This window comes from Pelophylax lessonae (assembly GCF_965119305.1).
Source record: "Pelophylax lessonae genome assembly, chromosome: 12".
In the NCBI taxonomy this organism is placed as follows: Eukaryota; Metazoa; Chordata; class Amphibia; order Anura; family Ranidae; genus Pelophylax; species Pelophylax lessonae.
This window is the reverse complement of record NC_138779.1, coordinates 219,983,741-220,009,329: the sequence shown is the minus strand read 5'-3', so window position 1 is coordinate 220,009,329 and position 25,589 is coordinate 219,983,741. Positions and strand designations below refer to the sequence as shown.

At 47.4% G+C, this 25,589-nt stretch overlaps 1 protein-coding gene across 1 annotated transcript in view; it reads right to left on the bottom strand.

The window, feature by feature from the left end:
* IGSF21 (immunoglobin superfamily member 21) overlaps positions 1-25,589 on the bottom strand; it is a 392,526-nt gene that overhangs the window by 276,737 nt on the left and 90,200 nt on the right. Inside the window, exon 2 of the mRNA XM_082273487.1 lies at positions 14,806-14,924. Within this exon, the coding sequence (XP_082129613.1) occupies positions 14,806-14,924 (119 nt within the window). The remainder of the gene's footprint in view (positions 1-14,805; positions 14,925-25,589) is intronic.

The following is a 25,589-nucleotide window of genomic DNA, read 5'->3' as shown; positions in this document are numbered from 1 at the left end:
AAAAAAAGAGAGACAATTCTGGAAAAAAAAAATATTATTTTTCACATTTTGCTATATAACATTCCCAAAAAAATAAAAAATAAAAATCAAATTGTTTCATCATTTTAGGCCAATTTGTATTCTGCTACATATATTTGGTAAAATAAAAAAAAAATAAAAAAATCGCAATAAACGTATTTTCATTTGGTTTGCGCAAAAGTTATGGCATCGACAAACTAGGGGAAAGATTTATGTAATGGCGGCGATCTGCGATTTTTAGCGGGACTGCGACATTGCGGCGGACAGATCGGACCCCTAACTGACATTTTTGACACTTTTGGGGGGACCACTGAAATTACTACAGTAATCAGTGTTAAAAATTTGCAGTTACTGTCATAATGACACTGGAAGGGGTTAACCTAGTGGGTGATCAAGGGGTTAAATGTGAGCCTAGGGGAGCGTTTGTTAACTTTGGGGGGCGTGACTTGTGAAATGACCATAGAGACCTGTGTTCCTGTATAGAAGGATCACAGGAGCTCTGTGATCATTCCAGGGAGAAGAACGGTCTGCTGTGTTTACAACATCCGACCGTCCTTCTCTCTCAGCAGGGAGCGATTGCGGGTGGCTGGCGGCAATCGCAGCTACAGGCCCCGCACATCGGCATCCCCGCTGCCTAGTGGGGGCGGGAGCATGCCGGTGCGCGCTCGCCCCCCAACACCACGTGCGCGCCTGAGGTAGTACTACGTCGGTTCGCGCAGCCGAGCCGGCCTGAAAACATTAAAGAGGTTCTCCGTTATGTTTGTGTCCTCTAATAATGATTTTGGTGTATTTTTAGTGAAAATATTGCCTTTATATATTAGGGTTGGGGGGGGGGGGTAGGCTGGGCGGGGCCCTGTGATTTCTAACAGCAGCCCTGCCTATGTATATAATGAGATCTCTCCTGTACATGTGTTTTTTTCTTCATGCTGTTACTTTGTCTTCAAGTTTAAAAAATAAATAAATAAATATTACTAAAATAACATAAAATCAGCAGATATAAGAAATAAAATGTTAAGCTAATCGATTTTCTTCTTTAATTATCAAAAATAATTAAAGAAAAATACGGCATACAATATGCTCCGGTGAACCGACCCTTTACTTTGCTGCCGGCTAACCTTTACTTGCGTCAGAAGTTGTATAAATTCCGGAACATTCATAACATACCCTTTAAAACATCGCCGGTAATCATGTCTACGTATTTCCAGCGCGGCCGCGGCTCTTCGCAGCTTCAGTTGCAAGTTATTTTCAGCGAGATGTTAACGAGCCACATAGCTACACGATGTTAATTAAGCACTTTGGTGCCTAATAAAATGCATTAATTGGAAATCTGCTGTACAATAGGAATTAGAATGTAAAAAAAATAATAATAATAATAAGGATGCATCGCAGAGATATAAAATGGTTTGCTTTTATGAAAGGTCACATTGCATTATATATTCAAGAAACAAGGTCACGAGGCGCTTTGCATAGTGGTAGGTGATTGACAGGTGGTGATGCCCCCCTCCCTGGGTGCCAGTAATGGAAATACAGAGGAAGATAAAAGCTTATTACATTAAAAAAATGTAATGGATTGCAGATTACCAGTGTTTAGATGTGATGGCTGCATTCCTTTTATTTTCCCCCTTTCTTTTCTCCTGGTGATTCTGCCATTAAACACATGTCCTGTACAAGGATGACAGCGTTTCTTTTCACAAAGCTCCCAGCTAATCCCTTCACTGGATTTCATTCGGTGTCCTCCTCCCCTCTCTATCAATCACCTCCATTGGTTTTCATTCAGTATCCTCTGCCCCTCTCTACCAACCCCTTCACTGGCTTTCATTCAGTGCCCTCCACCCCTCCCAGCCAATCCCTCCAATGTCTTTCATTCAGTGTCCACCACCCCTCTCTATCAATCCCTTCATTGCTTTCCATTCAGTGTACTCCACCCCTCTCCACCAATCCCTTCTCTGGCCTCCATTCAGTGTCTTCCACCCCTCCCAGCCAATCCCTCCATTGGCTTCCTTTCAGTGTCCTCCACCCCTCCCTGGCAATCCCTCCACTGGCTTCTATTCGGTGTGTTCCACCCCTCCCAGCCAATCCCTCCATCGGCTTCTATTCAGTGTCCTCCACCCCTCTCTGCTAATTCCTCCACTGGCTTCCATTCAGTGCCCTCCATTCCTCTCTGCCAATCCCTTCACTGGCTTCTATTTAGTGTCCTCTACCCCTCTTCACCAATCCGTCCACTGGCTTCTATTCAGTTTCCTCCACACCTCTCCACCAATCCCCTCCACTTGCTTCCACTCAGTGTCCTTCACTCCTCTCTGCCAATCCCTTCAATGGCTTCCGCACTGCTGCCTCCCAACAGCTCTGGTATCATACTAACAATCAAAAACCATGCTGATCGGTTTCCAATCATGTGATGACCTTGACAGCCTATCATGGTGATAACATGGGTTTGTTTACAAACAAACCTGTTGGCTGATCGGTCATTGAGCCTCGCACAGAGAAAGGCCTAGTGACAGCTGACAGCTCTAATCTCATACTAACAATTAACAACAATGCTTATTTGTTTCCTATCATGTGATGACCTTGACAGCCTATCATGTGATGACCTTGACAGGCTATCATGGTGATAACATGGGTTTGTTTACAAACAAACCTGTTGGCTGATCTGTCATTGAGCCTCACACAGAGAAAGGCCCAATGACAGCTCTAATCTCATACTAACAATTAACAACAATGCTTATTGGTTTCCTATCATGTGATGACCTTGACAGCCTATCACGGTAATCACATGGGTTTGTTTACAAAAGAACCTGTTGGCTGAGCTATCATTGAGCTGCACACAGAGAAAGACACAGTGACAGCTGAAAGCTCTGGTCTTATACTAACAATCAAGAACCATGCTGATTGGTTTCCAATCAGGTGATGACCTTGATAGCCTATCATGGTGACCGCATGGGTTTGTTTACAAACAAACCTACTGGCTGAGCTGTCATTGAGCCTCGCACAGACAAGGGCATGGTGACAGTTGAGGGGGTCAGGCTGCAGCTGTCATAGCAAATACAGCAAATACAATTTCAGTGATGAATTTTTATTTCAAAAGATTTAAAAATTAGAACAGGTTTTCTCAGAAAAATTCAATTTTTACATCCTTTTTTTTTTTTTTTTGTCCATAGGTTTAATAATTAAAAGAAAAAAAACCCACGCATCCTGATGCTGGTAAATGGCATCTCACTATCAATTACCTCTGCTCATATAAGGTGCCAGCACTGGACAGGAAACTCTAGCACCTACTGACCCCCCTTTCCTTGCACCTCCGGGCACCAATGTTCTCCGCCATGTCACTACCGCCTCTCTCTCACCCCCCTCTGGCTATCAGGCCCATCCATGTGTCAGCTCCACAAGCTCAACCGTCCCTGCCAGGCAGCATCAAAGCCGAGGTGTAAAAATAATCCCAGCATCTGCTCCTCTCCCCCGACTGGGTGCAGCTGATCCGACACCTTGGCACTGGTACCTGTGGGGGTGGATTTTGATTTTCATAACCTTGAAGGAAAAGGACACGTTTCCCCTTCACATGCTCCTCACTGGAAGCTGGCACCATGCTGATTGGTATGGATAATGGTACAGACACGGCACAAATTTCTCCTTTTGATGTTTTATAAGCTACTAACATCATAATTCGGAGCGGTGAAAACCGTAACATCTACCGCCGACCTAAACATTTTGCCAGCATCCAGCAAGTAGCACATGACATGGCCGTCTCTTGTAAGCCTGGGGATCTCCCACTGGGGTAGCACTACAAGTTCCAGTGAAAAAAATGGATAAATGGGCATGCTGGTGCTTATAGGTGTGCAAAGATTGGAGAGATAAGGGCAATAAAACATGGATGTGCAATGGTAGGATAGCCACATACAGACAGAAAAGTACAGGAGATGTATCTGGCCTGAGTACAACTTGTGGGATTCAGGGGACTCCCAGGCCTAAGGAGTAATGGAGTAATAGAGCATGGACAATGAAGGATAATGGACAATTCTGATGGTTGTTGGATTATTCAAAATAAGAATTGTTCTGGGAATGCCTCACATTCCCCCATTGGCATGGCAGGTTGAAGCAATGCAGATGTCTCACCGATTGTCACCATCATATACGAATAGGTAGGTACACTAACATTCTACAGTCATCCAAGAAAACCATCCTCAACTCTATACATTGCTCCTAAAAATCTCCCATTTATTGATTACCCTCAGAACACAGAATCTTGGTACAGCAGTTAAGGTGTTTCAGCTTGGTTAGCCTTATTCGTAACATGATTATGAATAAGGCCATCCAGGCCAAAACACGTTACCTGCTGCACCAAGATTATGTGTTCTGTGGGGAACCAATAAATGGAAGATTTTTAGGAGCGATGTATGGAATTGTGGATCATTTACTTGGATGAATAGGTCTACAGCTGTGCGACTATGGATCATGCACCCATCTTCTCAGAGGGATTTCTGTGAACATTTGTGTTGTAGCACCTAACTTTTTGTCTCATCAACATCCTACAAATACCTTTACAAAGGAGGTTGGTTACAGGCATTAGAGGGTGGTGGAAGTGCAGACATGATCCCACCACCCTCAGGACGATGGATACCCAAGCCCTGCTGAATGCTCCATCAAGTTATCAAGGTCAGCTTTGTCAATAGTGGGGGTTAGCGGGGAGATTATGGGCAACACTGAACGTCTTATTTTTTATAGAACAACCTAGAAAGAATGGAGATTTGCTGAAAGCCAGTACAACCAATCATAATTCAATTTTTACCCTCTAGAAGTGGGCAGACCTTTGAAAGATGGTTTATGATTGGTTGTTGCAGGTTACAGCACTGCACTGACAGCTGCAATCTCTTATTAGAAGAAGTCTCACCAAACATAGGTATTGGTTTCTCCTACTCCCCCCATGTGACCAATTGCATGCAGCACTTTCTTGCGCCTTCCTAAGCGCCGGCGGTAGCGTACATGAGATATGTAGTCGAGAGAAATCAATCCCCCCCTCACCAACACCTACACTGATGTCCAATCATACATCTAGATAGGCAATGAACAGTTAATAATCTGTGATTTACAGCACTTGTTTTAAACCCCAAACACTTCCCCAATACAAGCACAATGGCTATTTATGCAGGTAGGTGGGACATCTCAGATCCTTTGTTCCACCATCCCTTGTCTTTTTAAGCAGTGGTAGGGTCGGCTGGATCTACCAATTGGCAATCCAGGTTCACTGGTTGCTAGGATGCAGGTAGCTTGGCAGCACAGTGTAACTAAGATGCAGGTGGATGAGCCACTCAGCATCATTGGACGCTAGGAAGCAGGCAGCGGGGCCACAAAGTGTCACTGGGATTTTAGGACACAGGTGACCAGGCCACAAAGTGTCACTGGTTTCTAGGATGCAGGCGGCCAGACAGCACAATGTCACTATTTGCTATGTCACAAATGGATGGGCATTGGTTGCTTGGATGCAGGCAGCAGGGCCACAAAATGTCCCCGATTGCTAGAACGCAGGCAGCTGGCCCACACAGTGTCATTGGTTGCAAGGGTGCAGGCAGCCAGGCTGCACAGCATCTTACATGTCCATGGTACACGCAGCATGGTCACCTGCATTATAACAACCAATGACTCTGGTGTGGCCCACCTGCCTGCGTCCTGTCAACCAATGACGCTTTGTGACCTGGCCGCCTGCGTCCTAGCAACCGAGGACACTGTGCAGGCCCAGTCACCTGTATCCTAGCAACCGTTGGGTGTTGGATACAGCTAAACACTCTTGGAAAGACAGAGGGAGAAACACAAAGGAAGAGACAGCGCTCCCTACAGGGGTTCTCAGTAAAACAAGAAGGCAGTGGCAGCGAAACTCACAAATACAGCTTCTATGTAGGGAGGGGCAAGGAGACAGAAAGGCACTTGATAAAGATGTTTTTTTTTTTCTGAAACACATCGACGGTTCATTGCAAGGTGTAGGAACATGTATTTATGGACCAGTATTCTAATCGTGAGAGTTCTTCTCTACAAAGCCCTCAAACAAAGTCAGCATAAGTAGTGCAATACAATGTGAAGAGTAATTATTGTCATCGCTGTTTGGTCTTCAAGCAGAGAAAACAAAGGATGGACTTTATATTCGAGCTAAACAAATTTCCTCCTTTATTATTTAGAAACAATACATTTTTAAAAGACGTCATGATTTCAGAAGCTGTCAGACTGTTCTAAAACATTGTCTTTGTGACTAAATATAACGCAAGTATGAAGGAAAAAAACACTTTTTTAAACATTTACTTAAAGTTCATCTAAAGCCAGAACTTTGAATTTTGGATAAGGTGGTGAGTGGTTAGACCCCATTCCAGGTATTTATTGCTCTAGAGGGTAGATTGATGGCGGTGGGACCTGGAGCTGAAGATAGGTGATCATATTATGTTCCAATTGTTGACACTATTGTGTTGGTGTGGTTCCTGTATGGCATCTGGTTGGTGGGACTACACCACATTTTGGACTCAAACCCTTGGATGTGATGCTTCAATCCTCAGTTCGGAATTTTGTCTACACAACTTAGAGGGGCTGCTTTGAACATTTGGTGTGTGGAAGCTGCCTACCCACCAACCAAGTGTCAGGCCCCCAGAAAGAGTTGGCTATTTTACTCAATTAGCATTTGGAATAAACTTTATTTCAGACTCAAATTTTTGGGGGTGAAGTTTCATTCTCCAGCTCAAAATTTCATCTTCCTAACCCAGGAGAAGGGTTGCTTTGACCCCTTCGTATGAGAAACTGCCTAACCCCAACCCCACCCACCCTCCTCCAGACAGGTGTCAGGCCCCCAAAACGCTTTGGCTATTGTACTCAATTACTGTGGCAAACACAGCCACTGTATATTGTCCTTCGTATACGCATTATGTTTATTGCATGTGTATACCTTTAAGAACCAAGTGTTTGTAGTGTGGTTTGTGTGGAGAGAGTGAGAACTCTTTCACTATGGACTATCATATTTCTGAGCAGTGTCCCTCAGGAGATGTGTGGGGTGGGGTTTGTTATTGTAAATACCTGCATTCTATTGTCCTATTGTTCCTGTCTGACAGAGTAAGGTTATTATGGGATGTTCAGCTTTGTGTGTGGAATGTCTCGAAGAGGGAGGGGTTTTGGCAGAGTGTAGATCCCTTGTCCTTTCAATAAACAAGGCATTCTAGTTTTGACTCTCAACACCTGTGTGGATTGTGTAGTCCTTGGGAGGGAAGAATGGTATAACGCTACCTGGATTGTTGCATGCTGTACCTGCCTATTGGGATTATTACCTGTTTTCCAGTCTACCAGCGGAGACCCTGTAAATTGAACTACCCCTCCGCTACAATTACCATTTGGAACTTCATTTTGGACTCAAACATTTGGGTGTGATGTTTAAATCTCCATGGGGGGTGTTTTGACCCCCTTGGTATGTAGAAGTCTCGTACCTGCCAACGAGGAGTCAGGTCCCCAAGACGTAATGATATTGTACTGAATTAGCATTTAGAACTTCATTATAGACGCAAACGTTTTGATGTGATACTTCAAACTCCAGTTCAGATCTTTGTCTTAATAACCCAGGAGTGGCCGTTTTGACCCCTTGGTGTGTGGAAGCTTCCTACCCACCAACCAGGTGCAAAGCCCCCACAATGCGTTGGCTATTGGTATTGTACTCAATTAGCATTTGGAATCAACTTTATTTCAGATTCAAACTTTGGGGTGTGATATTTCATTCTCCAGCTCAAAATTGTGTCTTCCTAGCCTTGGGGGGAGGGCTGCTTTGACCCCTTTGTATGTGGAAGCTGCCTACCCACCAACCAGGTGTCAAGCCCCCACAAGGCGTTGGCTATTGTAGTCAATTTAGAACTTCATTTTGGACTCAAACTTTTGGGAGAGATGCTGTAATCTCCAGTTCAGACCTTCATCTATAAAAGCCATCTATGTGACCCCTTGGTGTCTGGACACCAACTAGGTGTCAGGCCTCCAAAATGCATTGGTTATCGTACTCAATTATCATTTGGCTTTAGATGAGTTTTGAGGAAATCGCACATTTTCTGGAAGACACGGTCTATATCAATCAAACCTTTGGGTTTGACACTTCAATTTCCAGGTCAGATCCTCATCTATATAACCTGGGGGGGGGGGGGGCTGTTTTGACCCCTTGGTGCATGGAAGCTGCTTACCTATACCTACCAACCAGGTTTAGGCCCCCCAAAATGCATTGGTTATTTTTCTCAATTATCATTGAGAACTTCATTATGAACTTAAACTTTTGGGTGTGACACTTAAATCTCCACTTCAAATCTTTGTCTATATAACCAAGGGGGGCTGCCTTGACCCCTTGGTGTGTGGAAGCTGCCTACCCACCAACCAGGTGTCAGACCCCCCAAAATGCATTGGTTATTGTACTCAATTAGCATTTAGCTTTAGATGCATCTTGACAGGTCGCACGGTTTCTGGAAGACACAGTCTATATCAATCAAACTTTTGGGAGTGACACTTCAATCTCCAGGTCAGATCTTCATCTATATAACCCGGGGGAGGAGGGGGGAGGGGCTGCCTTGACCCATTGGTGTGTAGAGGCTGCCTACCCACCAACCAGGCGTCAGACCCCCAAAATGCTTTGGTTATTGTACCCAATTAGCATTTCTCTTTAGATGCACTTTGAAGGATCACACGTTTTCTGGAAGACAGGGGTCTTCAAACTACGGCCCTCCAGTTTTTTAGGAACTATAATACCCATCATGCCTAGTCATGTCTGTGAATGTCAGAGTTTTACAATGCCTCATGGGATGTGTAGTTCTGCAACAGCTGGAGGGCCATAGTTTCAGGATCCCTGGTCTATATCAATCAAACTTTTGGAGGTGACACTTCAATCTCCAGGTCAGATCTTCACCTATATAACCTGGGGGGGGGGGGGGGGGTTTGACCTCTTGGTGCATGGAAGCTGCTTACCTACCAACCAGGTATCAAGTCCTCACAATGCATTGGTGTTGTACTCTATTATTTAGAACTTCATTATGAACTCAAACTTTTGGGTGTGACACTTCAATCTCCCGTTTAGATCTTCGTCTAAATAACCAAGGAGGACCTTCTTGACCCCTTGGAGTTTGGCAGCTGCCTACCCACCAACAAGGTGTCAGGCCCCAAAAATGCTTTGGCTATTGTACTCAATTAGCATTTGGCTTTAGATACACATTGAAGGATCGCATGTTTTCTGGAAGACACGGTCTATATTTATCAAACTTTTGGGTGCGACACTTCAATCTCCAGGTCAGATCTTCAGCTATATAACCAAGGTGGACCGTCTTGACCCCTTGGAGTTTGGCAGCTGTCTACCCACCAACCAGGTGTCAGGCCCCCAAAATGCTTTGGTTATTGTACTCAATTAGCATTTGGCTTTAGATACACATTGAGGGATCGCATGTTTTCTGGAAGACACGGTCTATATTTATCAAACTTTTGGGTGCGACACTTCAATCTCCAGGTCAGATCTTCAGCTATATAACCAAGGGGGACTGTCTTGACCCCTTGGAGTGTGGAAGCTGCTTACCCACCAACCAGGTGTCAGGCCCCCAAAATGCTTTGGCTATTGTACTCAATTAGCATTTGGCTTTAGATACATTTTTAGGGATCACACGTTTTCTGGAAGACGCAGGTTAAATCAACCAATAAGAAAACAAATTATTAGAACATTATTTTCTCCTTGAGATAACTGTTGACATTCTATTTCTTCCTCTGGCAATCTGAGAGTGAATGTCACCCCAGAACAATGATAATTTGATAAACTGCAATTTTTTTTTCCTGTTCCCATAGATATTCCAGTCCTGGAAGTAGTCTCTCATAATCCTGATCTGCTGACAGTTCACATCATCTCCCTATAACCTGAAACCAGTTTAGAAGTGGACTTCAAAAAAACATTTTTTTTAAAAAATATGAAATATTTCATGCAAGTGTAAAAAAAAATGGATTTTTGTAAAATCTTACCGTAAAATCCTTTTCTCTTAGCTCATCGACAGACGTAGTCCTCGGTGATACACCACCTTCGGGTTATGTTACCTCCGCAGGAGCAGGACTAGACAGGAAATTAAAAAGCTCTGGCCACACCCTAGGGGCAGTCCCAGAGGGTATATCCTCTCTCTCTCTGCCTCAGCAAATCAGTTATGTGAAAAAGCAGTGCTTAGAGAATTTAACCCAACCCAACTCCAAAACAGAGGGGCGGGGACTACGTCTGTCGATGAGCTAAGAGAAAAGGATTTTACGGTAAGATTTTACAAAAATCCATTTTTCTCTAGCGCTCATCGACAGACGTAGTCCTCGGTGATACACCACCTTCGGGACGTCCCAGAGCAGTATCACCACTGAGGGGTGGGAAAATGGAAATCAAATCCCAATCTAGAAGGCCCAACCGGTGCCAACTAGAAGTTTACAATGCTCATCCTTAATGATGAGACTCAACAAAAAAATTTTTCAAACAGAAAAAAACCCTCGAGGTAGACCACCGGTCTCCTCAAATTGCGGCCTGCAAAACTTTGCGGCCAAATGAGGCATCCGCCGATGCCGTCACATCAATTTTATAGAATTTAGTAAAGGTATGTACCGACGACCAAGTGGCCGCCTTACATACCTGGACCACTGACGCCTGATGGCGAAAGGCCCAGGAAGTACTGAGCGCTCGAGTGGAGTGCGCCCTAACAGGGAACGGAGGACTCTGACCCTTAATAGAATAAGCCTGTACCACCGTTTGTCTAATCCATTTGGCAATGGTCGCGGCAGATGCAGGCAAACCCTTTCTGGGGCCATCCGTGATCACAAAAAGTGAATCCGTCTTACGGAATGATTCCGTAGCTTTCAGGTATACCCTGATTGCCCGAACCACATCCAAGGAATGCAACGCATGCTTGGGCAAGCTTGGGCTGAGGACACAAGGAAGGTAGTACAATATCTTCATTCAGATGAAAATCTGAAACCACCTTAGGAAGAAAAGATGGCTTAGGATGAAGTACTACCTTATCCCTATGAATCACTAGGTATGGGGACTGGCATGATAATGCAGCCAGTTCTGACACCCTGCGAGCAGAAGTAATAGCCACCAAGAAGACCACCTTCTGGGATAAAGTAAGCAAGGGAATCTCCCTGATGTTTTCAAAGGGAGGTTTCTGTAGAACCGACAAAACCAAATTAAGATCCCAGGGCGGTAAGGGCGCGCGGACTGGAGGAGCCAGGTGCCGCACCCCCTGGATGAAATTCCGCACCAAGGATTTGGTAGCTAAAGGTTTCTGAAAGAAGATTGCTAATGCTGAAACTTGACCCTTGATGGTGCTCAAGGCTAGCTTCTGCTCAACCCCTTGTTGCAAAAAGGCCAATATTCGAGACACCGAATAGGTACGTGGAGGAAATCCTAAAGATTCGCACCACGCAATATAAGTCTTCCATGTGTGATAATAGACTTTGCTGGAAGTCGCTTTCCTAGCTTTAATAAGGGTAGGAATGACTGAAGTAGACAAACCTCTGTCCTTCAGTACTTGGGTCTCAATGGCCAGGCCATTAAAACCAGCGACTGTAAAGCACGAAGGTAAATAGGTCCTTGAGACTACAGACACTCCCTGAGACGAAGTTCCCACGGAACGTCTGCGACTAACCTGTCCAAGTCGGCCAGGCCGGCTTGAAGAGGCCAGCCTAGAATTTCTAGGACCACTGGCGCTGATTGGATCTGAACCAGGCGTCCCTAGAGGTACCTGGCCCCGACCATCCGAGAAAGTCTGGTCGTTTTCTGTTCCCACACATTTATCAGATACCTGATAGTTATCAGGCAAGGTGATCTTTTCTGGTTGAACCTCAGGGACCGAAGTCACCCGACTAGAGGCTACTTGGCCTATCTGGTCAATCAGATCCGATTCCTGTGAGGTATCGGGACTAATCTTAGGAAAAGGTAAAGGAAAAGATCTATGCAGGGAACGGTAGCTACCGCTTCCTGTACTAAAATGTTGGAAGGGAAGAATCGCACCGGTAGTAGTGGTTGATGCTCGATCTAATGTCCTGAATACCGGTGAAAACGTCCCCCCACCCTGAAATTGGGTGGGGGCGCACCTTCAGGCTGTGTACTCCTTTACTTCGGGTTTGGCTGGGTTGGTCCTCTGCTTGTCCGACCAGCCCTTCTTGAACCCTCCTGGAGGAGTCTTGCCTTTCCCGGAAGTACCAGCCGGGCGTCCTTTATGGGCGGTAAAGAAAGGTCCTCGCTTGTTGCGAGGTTCCTTAGCTTTTGCAGCCTGTGGCAAAAAAGTACTCTTGCCCCCGGTGGCATCCTTAATGATTTCATCTAGGTTGGCTCCAAATAGACGATTCCCCTGGAAAGGGAGATTGGTCAAAGTCTTTTTGGAACCTAGGTCAGCTGACCAGCATTTTAACCACAGCACACGTCTGAGGATCACTGCTAACTTAGATACATGCCCTAACAAGGGAGTAGTGTCCAAGGCTGCGTCACAGATAAACCGTAGCCCTTGTATGATCTGTTCTATCAAATCAGATGTCTCCTGGGGAATATCTTTTCCCCTAAGATCTTGGCGTACCATCTTCGCCCATTCTGTAAGTGTCTGGGAAACTAGACCAATAACAATTACTGGTCTAAATGCTGACCCTATCAGAGAAAAGATAGTGCGGGACTCCGCTTCTATCTTTCGATCCACCGGATCCTTAAAGGACGAAGTGTCCTCCACTGGAATAACCGTGGCTTTATTCAGCCTGGAAATAGGCGGATCCACGACTGGTGGTACCGTCCATTTCTTAATGATGGATTCCTCAAACGGATAGCGTCTAGCAATACGCTTGGAAATAGTAAAGGTACGTTTAGAATGTTCCCATTCTCCTTTAATCTGATTTCCAAAACATTTAGGTACAGGAAAAGCCTTCGCCGTCTTGATGGGCTTATTAGTCCCAAAAGGCCTCTCTGTTTCAGTTGCCTCTGCCGGTAAAGCCTCAAGTTTTAAGGTTTCTTGCACTGCCACAACTAGTGCGTCCACCAATGCTTCTTCCTGAATTATAGCAGGAGAAGAAGCGTCCTCCTCACTGTCTGAGGGGGCTTTACCTGGGATAGCAGCCCTTGCAGAGGAACCTGCAACTGCAGTGACCATCTCTGAATCAGAGTCAGAGGTGTCAGATAGTATAGGGGTAGGCGGGGGTCGCTTCCTTGACCCCCGTCCCTGACAGGCCGCCTCCACCCGAGCCACCATAGACTCCAAAATTGCTGTAAATGACTCTATACTCTGTACACCGGCGGGTCCCGAGGCCCCCTCGAGGGAAACAGTTGGGGGAATCTGTGTGGCAGGGTCCATAATAACTCCAGTTACTTCCTGGATGATATGATTCAAAGTAAAGAAAAACTTTTTTTTTTTTTTTTTTTTTTTGACCCTCAGCGCCACAAAAAACCCCTTAGTGTTACCTGCTAGGGATCCCTATCGATCGAGAGAGAGAGAGAGATAGACCCCCAGGCTCACCACTTGATGTTCAGAGTTGAACTGCAACAGCTTACAGCGCTGTCTTAGACAAACAGGAAGTCTTTTGGCTGGCTGCCCAGGAAGAAAGGAGGCGGCTCCGCCCCTCTGTACGCCTTCCGGCGCCTCCCCCAAGCTCCACGAGGTGTAGAATCACCTACAACATGGCCGCCCCCATGCTGGAGACACGAGGCTACGCCAAAATGGCGGCTCGTGCGATCCAGCAAAAAAAATGGCGGCGGCCTGTGCTGACTAGCGGTGTGCTACAGGCACACAACACTCTCTCTGCATGGGGATATGGCGTGTTTGGCGGTACCGGCCCTGGCGGACCGCATGGCCGTTCGGGAGGCCTGCTATTAGCTGGAGATCTGACTTGGAAGGCAGTCTACATGTCCATGGCTTCTGACTGGTAGGTAGCTTATACTTAACCCATAAGATTCCCAGAATGCCACAGATTACATCTTTAAAACATGTATACAATAGATAGTTAGCTCCCAAACCAAGCCTCCTGGCTTTTGCACACATAAAATCACACTCAAAGTAGGAGGATTTGTGACATGTTATAGGATAGAAAGAAACTCTTTCTTACCATACAGAGAGGGGCCCGCGTTCACCACAAAAACCCGTCAGGGAAAACAGGGGGAACATACTACTCACCATACCGGAACCAGGCGGGCACCAACTCCTGACAGTACCCCTCTCCACCGGGGCGGGAGGGCTGTCGACCGATACAGACGCCGTGACTCATGGTCTTTGGCGTTTCAGCGAGACGTTTAACTCGCGGGTTCAGTCCTTTAATGGGACTTTGTCGCGGCCGACTCAGCGCGGAGCTATGGCCTGCACGCGCTCGTAGGCTGAACTGGGGTGACCACCGGATCTCAACATCCAGCCCGTCGCCCAGTTCAGCTTTCTTGCTTGAAGATCTCACAGGAACACTGGAGAAAAAAAGCTGTCCAAAAATCCTTTTAGAAAAAAATTTCTTGCCAGGACCTAAGATCCCAGCAAGGTATCTAGGTCCTTACTCCTAACTAGACAGAAAATAACTGATTTGCTGAGGCAGAGAGAGAGAGGATATACCCTCTGGGACTGCCCCTAGGGTGTGGCCAGAGCTTTTTAATTTCCTGTCTAGTCCTGCTCCTGCGGAGGTAACATAACCCGAAGGTGGTGTATCACCGAGGACTACGTCTGTCGATGAGCGCTAGAGAAATTTACATTTTGTTTCCAAATGGGAAAAAAAAAATGGCGGCAGCTTTGCTCGATGTAACTTATAATGAAAAGTATTATGATTGCTACTCACACATAACATTGAGAAACACGTTGTCCGATGCCAGGACCACTTTCTCCCTGGTGGCCCTGTCGTAGATCCCAACGTGGCACTCGTAGGGTCCATTGTCTGAAATGCGCACCTCCGGCAGCCTGAAAGGAACAAGGCAAATGAAAGCGGTTAATTACCTCATCCAAGCGGAGCGATCCAATGTACACAGAACAATCCCAGCCGAGATCCAATAACTATTAAAAAAAACGGGTTTTATTAGGAAGATAGTGGCCACTGTAATGGAGAAAGCACCAGGCGGGTTTTATGAACTGTGAAAATGGTCGTTTCATCCCCCGGCGCCTGCGCACGTTAACAAACTTTCTTTGAAGTGTAATGAGGTTTAAGGCATATAAGGGAAAGTTGCTAGAAAAAAAAAAATATCAGATTATTCCAAAAGCACCAGAAAATTGAACGAGTACGTTGATTTTCTGCCCAGACAAGCACTGGCGGTCTTGGAATAATGAGTCTACCAATTAAAAATAACCTTGACAAAAAAAGGAAAAAAAAAAAACAGCTCAACATCGAAAAAAAACATGTAATTACTTTTGATTTCCACTTTCCTAACACTGCAAACAATAACTGTTTTATTTCCATAATCATTTTAATTTGAAAGCGTTTCATACATGTCCGTGTCAACGGGGGCTTGGCTCAGCGGCTTAGAGCGCAACAATGGAAACCTCTACTTAGTGGAATGGTGGGGCTCAATCACGGTAGACTATAAGGCCATAGTATATGATCCTCCCCTCCAAAGGATTGGCTTTCGAGGCTTCCAGTGAAGAGTTCTGTTAATACTCCATCATACAAAGACATTGTAGGCAATTATGCTCTCCTAACCTTGTGGAAGGAGTTTGGTGAAGACCCTTTTCTGTTCCGCCATGACTGTGCCCAAAGCCAGCTCCATACAGACTTGGTGTGACCATTTTGATGTGAAGGAACCATGGGCATCCGCAGAACTTTTTTTAGGGGGGGGGCAACATTTTAAGGTCACCCGCCCCTTTTTCAACAATGTAATGAAGGGGAGGGGCTTATTCTGTATACTTATTTTGAGTATTCATTTTTAACCGCTTTACCACCGCCCACAGTAATATTACTGCGGCAGAGTGGCTCGTTATCGTCTGACGACGTAGTACTACGTCGTCAGACACTCCCCCTTCTGGGCGGCGCCTGCGCGCCGCCGGAGGCTCGCTCCCGCTGTTTTCATTCACAGCGGGAGTCGGGCCAGGGGAGGAGCAGCGGCGATCGCCGCTGCTCTGCCCCGATCGCCGGGGATCTAGTGTGGAGATCCGCCCGCCTGTGTAAACACAAGCGGGCGGATCTCCATAGTGACAGGGAGTGACAGATCGGAGTGTTCAGCATAGCTGAACACTCCGATCTGTCCCTGGCTCACTCAGTCACCTCCCCCCCTACACGTCAGTAAGCACCAGGCATACATTAACCCCTCCCTCTCCAATAAAATTAACCCCTTCCCTGCCAGTGTCATTTTTACAGTAACAGTGCATATATATAGCACTGATTACTGCAGTAATGTCACTGGTACCCCCAAAAGTGTCAAAAATGTCAGCCAAGGGTCCGATCTGTCCGCCGCAATGTCGCAGTCCCGCAAAAAAAATCGCAGATCGCCGCCATTACGCGTTAAAAAAAAAAACACCAAAAATTACAGAAATCTTTCCCTTTGTTAGTAAACGCAATAACTTTTGCGCAAACCAATCAAAATATGCTTATTGCGATTTTTTTACCAAACATAGGTAGCAGAAAACAAATTGGCCAAAAAATTTTTAAAAAATTGATTTTTACATCTTTTTTGGGGGGAATTTCATATAAAAAAAATGTTAAAAATATTGTTATTTTTTCAAAATTTATGCTCTTTTTTTGTTTATAGCGCAAAAAGTAAAAATCGCACAGGTGATCAAATACCACCAAAAGAAAGCTCTGTTTGTGGGAAAAAAAGGACGTAAATTTTGTTTGGGTATGGCGTCGCACGACCGCGCAATTGTCAGTTGAAGTCGCACAGCGCCGAATCGCAAAAAGTGGCCTGGACGGAAGACAGCAAAATCCTCCGGTGGTAAAGTGGTTAAAGAGCAAACAGGAGCATTTATTTTTAAAGCATTTGTTAATTTGTTAAAAAAAAAAAAAAAATGGATCCTGTTCCCTTAAAGCGTGTTATACAACACAGCGCTTGTGCTGTGTAATTTGGCCCCTTCTATCACCTAAAATACCTGGCTGATCCTGCCTGGCTATGTCCTCCTCTCTGTAAACTGACCACGGTATACCATGGCGACTAAGCCTTGACACTGTGGTCAGTTTACGTGCCTCCGTCATCCATAGCTCTCCTGTCCTCCTTTGTCCTCTCCGCTGCAGGCAGATGTCAGATGGGGAGAGGAGAGAGACAACGGGTCACGTGAGCGGCCTCAGCCCTCTGAAAACTGGTAAAGAACGGCTTATTTTTTTAAAACACAGACTCTGGGGCAAACAGGATTATTAAAAAGACCAGACAGGATGGTATAAAGTGGCTTAACAATCACTTGAAAGGGGGAAGTTGAGATTCCAGGGGGGGGGGGGACATTTGCCTCCCCTTGCCCCTACCTGCGGACGCCCATGGAAGGAACTTGAGTGTCCTGCACAGAGTTCTGGCCTCAACCATACTGAACACTCTGGGATGATTCTGAATGCGGATTGTGAGCCAAGTCTTTTTTTTTTGGCGCCCAACGTGAGGCAGGTCTTCTTTCCAACATCATTACCATAGTTGCCAACATTTAAAAAAAAGTTCCAGGGACACTTTGCAGCACAGCTATCAATTACTACACCCACTTCCCTGAAGCTCCGCCCACTCCGCATAATTTATCTCGCCTACTTATCAGATTATAGGGTCTACTCAATATAGAGAGAGAATTACAGGAAATTAAAAAGGGAATTTAAAACTTAAGGCCACAGTAGCAGAGTTGGATTAATTCTCCCATTCAGCTGCACTGCTTCTGCCTAACATTTATGGGCAGCCCGAATAACAGGCCCTTCCAGGGACAATATAAATGACCCGGGACAGGCTCCTATTTGCAGGGACTGTCCCAGGAAAAAAGGGACAGTTGGCAAGTATGCATTACCTGACCTCACAAATAAACACACGTTCCCTGTGACACACTCTAAAATCACGGAGGCTGTTATAGCAACAAGGAGTGGGTGGCAACTCAGTATTAATGGTCATCGGGGGCAACTCCATATTATTGTTGTATACATAGTCATTTTTAGCAGGGGTTTCCTGAGACCTGAATGTTGTTGAAACGGTTGAAAAAGGTTCTAGAGCAGGGGTCTCCAAACTTTGTAAACGAAGAGCAAGTTTTTGGTCCTGCAAACTTTCCTGACGTCAGTGGCAGTAAATGCCCCGTTGTTGGTATCAGTGGGAGGAATAGTGCCCCATCATTGGTGTCAGTGGGAGAAATAGTGTCCCATCATTGGTGTCAGTGGGAAGAATAGTGTCCCATCATTGGTGTCAGTGGGAGTAATAGTGCCCCATCATTGGTGTCAGTGGGAGGAATAGTACCTCATCATTGGTGTCAGTGGGAGGAATAGTGCCCCATCATAGGTGCCAGTGGGAGAAATAGTGTCCCATCATTGGTGTCAGTGGGAGGAATAGTGCCCCATCATTGGTGTCAGTGGAAAGAATAGTGCCCCATCATTGGTGTCAGTGGGAGGAATAGTGTGCCATCATTGGTGTCAGAGGGAGGAATAGTGTCCCATCATTGGTGTTAGTGGGAAGAATAATACCCCATCATTGGTGTCTGTTGGAGGAATAGTGCTTCATCATTGGTGTCAGTGGGAAGGATCTCACAGGTATGGTATATACTGTACATGCAGGCTACTACAATCCTAGGTATGCACCCCATAGCTCAAACACACACTTCCGATCACGGACGATGTTCATTTAAAAAGGGAAGGGGCTGGTAAATTACATATTTACCGGCCCATTCCCCCACTCATCCTAAAACATCCCTGCAGCAACAGCCAGCGGGAGAGGAGAGGAGGGAAGCTGGTAGAGCTGTGGGGGGAGGGGTGGCAGGGCAGTAGGGGGGATCTGTCCTGTACAGGGTGATTAGGGTGTGCCTGGGCACACCCCATGCGCATGCCTATGATAAACATATAGAATGAATGATACATTTTAAAAAAGGTTATATTTTGTGAAAAATGTGGGTCTTATCTACAAATCTCAGCTCTCTGTAAATATCTGAGGCACACACACACCAAGTCCCGGCTATCAACGCATTTCCCGGGAGGCTCGGCATCAAATTGCATTCATTTGTTGGGAATAAAAATATCAGATTACTGCAAAGCGCGCGGTTTAGATTGCAGGGCCCGGTGGTTAGATTGCTCCGGTAATGGTATGTATCAGACGCCATCGGACAGCCTGCACAGGACATTATAGCTGGAGAACATAAAGCTATTTAGATAATGGTCAAAAATCTCTTTATAGATATCAATGGAAGGCAAAAGGAGGAAAAGCATCATAATTAAACCGAACCGACTCCTATCCAACCAACTTCAAGAGCAAATCACAGCCGAGCGGCTGTATGAGCGGGTCACAAATACTGGATGTCAACTCGTCAGGAATTACTAAGGCAATGAGTATACTACATGGGCACTACCGCAGGGACTACAACATGGGCACTACAACATGGGTGCTACCACAAGGACTACAACATGGGCACTACAACATGGGTACTACAACATGGGTACCAACACAGGGACCACAACATGGGCACTACAACATGGGTGCTAGCGCAGGAACTACAACATGGGCACTACAACATGGGTACTACAACATGGGTACCAACACAGGGACCACAACATGGGCACTACAACATGGGTGCTTCCTCAGGTGCTACAACATTGTCAGAGGGAGGAATAGTGCCCCATCATTGGTATCAGTGGGTGGAATAGTGCCCCATCATTGGTGTCAGTGGGAGGAATAGTGCCCCATCATTGGTGTCAGTGGGAGGAATAGTGCCCCATCATTGGTGTCAGTGGGAGAAAAAGTACCCCATCATTGGTGTCAGTGGGAGGAATAGTGCCCCATCATTGGTATCAGTAGGAGGAATGGTGTCCCATCATTGGTGTCAGTGGGAGGAATAGTGCCCCATCATTGGTGTAAGTAGGAGGAATAGTGCCCCATCATTGGTGTCAGTGGGAGGAAAAGGGCCCCATCATTGGTGTCAGTGGGAGGAATAGTGCCCCATCATTGGTGTCAGTGGGAGGAAAAGGGCCCCATCATTGGTGTCAGTGGGAGGAATAGTGCCCCATCATTGGTGTCAGTGGGAGGAATAGTGCCCCATCATTGGTGTCAGTGGGAGGAATAGTGCCCCATCATTGGTGTCAGTGGGAGGAATAGTGCCCCATCATTGGTGTCAGTGGGAGGAATAGTGCCCCATCATTGGTGTCAGTGGGAGGAATAGTGCCCCATCATTGGTGTCAGTGGGAGGAAAAGGGCCCCATCATTGGTGTCAGTGGGAGGAATAGTGCCCCATCATTGGTGTCAGTGGGAGGAATAGTGCCCCATCAACGGAGGAATAGTTCCCAATCATTGGTGTCAGTGGGACACCAATGATGGGGCAGGGGGACTGGTCTAGTCTCTGCCCCCTTCTGTAATTTTCTGCAGACAGACTGCATTGGGTGGAGCCTGATTAGCCCCTCCCACAGCTCTCTCTCCTTGTGCAGGGTGAATGGTCTTTTCTCCACCCCCTCCTGCACTTTTCTGTAGTGGGTTGAGCCTGCTGGGCCCCTCCCACACCTCTGCTTTCCCTCTCTAGTGCAGGAAGACTGGTCTTGTCTCCCCCCCCCCCACCCCAATTTTCTGAACATTTTTGTAAAGGGTGGGGAAAGTTAGCCCCCTCCCACAGCTCTTCTCTCCAGCGCAGGGGGACTAGTCTGGTCTCCGCCTAACTCCTCTACTTGTAGCGGGTGGAGCCTACACAGTACAGTGATGATGTCACTGCTACTTTTACAAGGTAATATGTAGGTTTGCACAGCCATTTGGTGCACACAAAGTGGTTTGATATCCTTCGTGGCTGCTGAGGAATATATCCAAATGAATGTTTTTCTGCCCGGAGGTTCCCCTTTAAAAAAATGTTCTTATGCTTTAACGCGTCTGCAGAGTGCAGCAACACGCATGTTCAATGTTTAAGTGCAGCGTAAAGGATGCGGCCTTATTTCCAGCTGCTATCCAATCAAATTCTGACTTCTAGCGCACTGGTCAGGTTGTGGAGGAGGCATGCCATTCCCCAAGACATGCTGGGACTTGTAGTTGCACCAGGCACCCCACATCGCGCCCCCACCTCTGGGCCAGGATGCCGCTCTTCCCTTTGCTGGGACACCAGAGAAATATTTCAGCGCTATAAATAAGTAAAAGGGACTGGGAGTTCATTTTTAAGGATTTGCTCCGGGTCATGTTGGAAGTTTTTCTCTACACTGAAATATATTCTTATGCGATATATTATTTAGAGGCGACTTTTAATAATTCACAGCGCCATTTATACATCTGTCAGGCTGGAGGAATGCAGGGGACTTGATTTACTGTCCGCCGCGAATTTCACGAGATGACGGCGGCGGTCTGCCTATGTAGCTAGGCTGGTTATCGCTAATGATGCGTAAAGAACAACTCTGCGCTAATTATAAAGCAGTATGTTGTGCTGAGATGACGAGCGGCTCGAATCATTAGGCAGGAGGAGGAGGAGAACAGCTGACACCCGAACATGATACCCTCACAAACTATGCAGAGCGCCTCCGAGACACCATGATGGCCCTGCTGCAGACATGCTTACCTATGATGTGCTGAAGAGCAATGGCCACACACAGAGGAAACAAAGATTATGAGGGGTTCCCGGGTCTGTACACCTGCTGTGCCCATTATGAGGGGTTCCCACCATCCCTGTCCTGAGTTCCCGGGTCTGTACACCTGCTGTGCCCATTATGAGGGGTTCCCACCATTCCTGTGCTGAGTTCCTGGGTCTGTACACCTGCTGTGCCCATTATGAGAGGTTCTAACCATCCCTGTGCTGAGTTCCCGGGTCTGTACACCTGCTGTGCCCATTATGAGGGGTTCCCACCATTCCTGTGCTGAGTTCCTGGGTCTGTACACCTGCTGTGCCCATTATGAGGGGTTCCCACCATCCCTGTGCTGAGTTCCTGGGTCTGTACACCTGCTGTGCCCATTATGAGGGGTTCCCACCATCCCTGTGCTGAGTTCCCGGGTCTGTACACCTGCTGTGCCCATTATGAGGGGTTCCCACCATTCCTGTGCTGAGTTCCTGGGTCTGTACACCTGCTGTGCCCATTATGAGGGGTTCCCACCATCCCTGTGCTGAGTTCCTGGGTCTGTACACCTGCTGTGCCCATTATGAGGGGTTCCCACCATTCCTGTGCTGAGTTCCTGGGTCTGTACACCTGCTGTGCCCATTATGAGGGGTTCCCACCATTCCTGTGCTGAGTTCCTGGGTCTGTACACCTGCTGTGCCCATTATGAGGGGTTCCCACCATTCCTGTGCTGAGTTCCTGGGTCTGTACACCTGCTGTGCCCATTATGAGGGGTTCCCACCATCCCTGTGTTGAGTTCCCGGGTCTGTACACCTGCTGTGCCCATTATGAGGGGTTCCCACCATCCCTGTGCTGAGTTCCCAGGTCTGTACACCCGCTGTGCCCATTATGAGGGGTTCCCACCATCCCTGTCCTGAGTTCCCGGGTCTGTACCCCTGCTGTGCCCATTATGAGGGGTTCCCACCATCCCTATGCTGAGTTCCCGGGTCTGTACACCTGCTTTGCCCATTATGAGGGGTTCCCACCATCCCTGTGCTGAGTTCCCAGGTCTGTACCCCTGCTGTGCCCATTATGAGGGGTTCCCACCATCCCTATGCTGAGTTCCCAGGTCTGTACCCCTGCTGTGCCCATTATGAGGGGTTCCCACCATCCCTGTGCTGAGTTCCTGGGTCTGTACACCCTCTGTGCACATTATGAGGGGTTCCCACCATCCCTGTGCTGAGTTCCCAGGTCTGTACCCCTGCTGTGCCCATTATGAGGGGTTCCCACCATCCCTGTGCTGAGTTCCCAGGTCTGTACCCCTGCTGTGCCCATTATGAGGGGTTCCCACCATCCCTGTGCTGAGTTCCTGGGTCTGTACACCTGCTGTGCCCATTATGAGGGGTTCCCACCATCCCTATGCTGAGTTCCCAGGTCTGTATCCCTGCTGTGCCCATTATGAGGGGTTCCCACCATCCCTGTGCTGAGTTCCTGGGTCTGTACACCTGCTGTGCCCATTATGAGGGGTTCCCACCATCCCTGTGCTGAGTTCCTGGGTCTGTACACCTGCTGTGCCCATTATGAGGGGTTCCCACCATCCCTATGCTGAGTTCCCAGGTCTGTACCCCTGCTGTGCCCATTATGAGGGGTTCCCACCATCCCTGTGCTGAGTTCCTGGGTCTGTACACCTGCTGTGCCCATTATGAGGGGTTCCCACCATCCCTATGCTGAGTTCCCAGGTCTGTACCCCTGCTGTGCCCATTATGAGGGGTTCCCACCATCCCTGTGCTGAGTTCCCGGGTCTGTACACCTGCTGTGCCCATTATTAGGGGTTCCCTCCATCCCTGCACTGAGTTACCGGGTCTGTACACCTGCCGTGATTTTATCTGGCCCTCAGCTCGGTTCAGTGGCGTATCCCCAGTGTGCAATGATTCAAAAATAAAGTCAGCAGTGGCTACTTATGGGACTCCAATGAGGACCCTGATATAGGAGAAGACGCCAATGGAGACCCTGATGCAAGACGGGACTCTGAGGACCTGATGTAAGGGGGGATTCTGAGGAGGACCCCAATGTAAGGGGAGACTATGCTGAGGACCCCGATGTAAGGGGGACTCTGCTAGGAACCCCAATGGGGACTCTGATATAAGGGGGCACTCTGTTGGGCACAGTGATGGAGACTCTGATGTAAGGAGACACTCGGCTGGGGACAGGGATGGGGACTCTGAAGGGGGCACTCTGCTGGGGACAGTGATGTAAGGGGGACACTCTGCTGGGGACATTGATGGGGACTCTGATGTAAGGGGGCACTAATGGGAACACTGATGGGGACTCTGATGTAAGGGGGACATTGATGGGAACACTGATGTAAGGGGGACATTGATGGGAACACTGCTATAAGGGGGACACTGATGGGGACTCTGCTATAAGGGGGACACTGATGGGGACTCTGCTATAAGGGGGACACTGATGGGGACTCTGCTATAAGGGGGACACTGATGGGGACTCTGCTATAAGGGGGACACTGATGGGGACTCTGCTATAAGGGGGACACTGATGGGGACTCTGCTATAAGGGGGACACTGATGGGGACTCTGCTATAAGGGGGACACTGATGGGGACTCTGCTATAAGGGGGACACTGATGGGGACTCTGCTATAAGGGGGACACTGATGGGGACTCTGCTATAAGGGGGACACTGATGGGGACTCTGCTATAAGGGGGACACTGATGGGGACTCTGCTATAAGGGGGACACTGATGGGGACTCTGCTATAAGGGGGACACTGATGGGGACTCTGCTTTAAGGGGGACACTGATGGGGACTCTGCTTTAAGGGGGACACTGATGGGGACTCCAATATTAGGGTTGACTTATTCATTTATAAGGATGGGACAATTGATGTAAGGGGGACTCTAACAGGGACAATTAATATAAAGGGGGGACTCTGACGGGGAGACCTGATATAAGGAGGCATGGGGTCTTTTTATTCATCCTAATCCAATGCCACCCAATACATTCTAGTTCTCATCAGTCAAACATTACTTCTGGGTCAGGGCCTCTGGTACAGAAACGCGTCGAGCAAACGCAGGACTACTGGTTTACCAAATCTGCGACAGACGACTTCTTTACTGCCCCCCCCCCCCCCCAGATTCAGCCTGCTCAGACCCCCCCCCCCCCCCCCAAAGATTCAGCCTGCTTCGCCTCCCCTTAGATTCAGCCTGCTCTTACCTCCCCCCTTCCTTTCCCTGCGTTTGATGTGGCCGATGTTCTCCGAGATGAAGTTGTGCTCGCTCTGCCCCTCCCCCGGTATCAGGGCCCCCCCTTCTAGAGTGGATTAAGAGCGCCGGGCCGCGCGTTGACTTCAGCAATGGAGGAGTATTGATCAGGACGCGGCGAGCCGTCACCAGTCAGGGATTCAGATAACAGCGGCGCGGGATGGAGACACCTTTCAGCAGCAATAGGGCAAAATCAATAAACTATTAATAACTTCATGGGATCAAGCGGATTGCCGGGTAATGCAGTTTAGCCGCTTGAGTTTACCAACACTGACAGCTCCTCAGAAGGGTAAGTAATTGTGTTACGGTGCGGGAGCTGACACGGTGATCACAACAGCCGGGCCGGGGAGAAGATAATGTAAGTATTCGAATCTACAGCTTGTCCCCCCTCCCCCCCCCTCCATCCTAATCCGGCCCCGGGGCCGAGGACACGCTGTACCCAATAATATGCAAAAACATTGACAACAACGTCCGCTAAACGGGGGAAAACACTGCGCTCAGCTCATACATATTCTGTGAAAAATTAAGTTTAATGGAAAAGCCGGACATCAATGTAAAATAATCACCAAACAAACATTCACACTAAAGCGGAACTCCGGGCACATCAAAAAAACTCACCAAATAATGCTGCAAACGGTTCAATAATATATATTTTTAACACAGCTGGTGTCAGTAAGTGATATATAAATCCCAGCATTGGTGTCAGTAAAAAAAA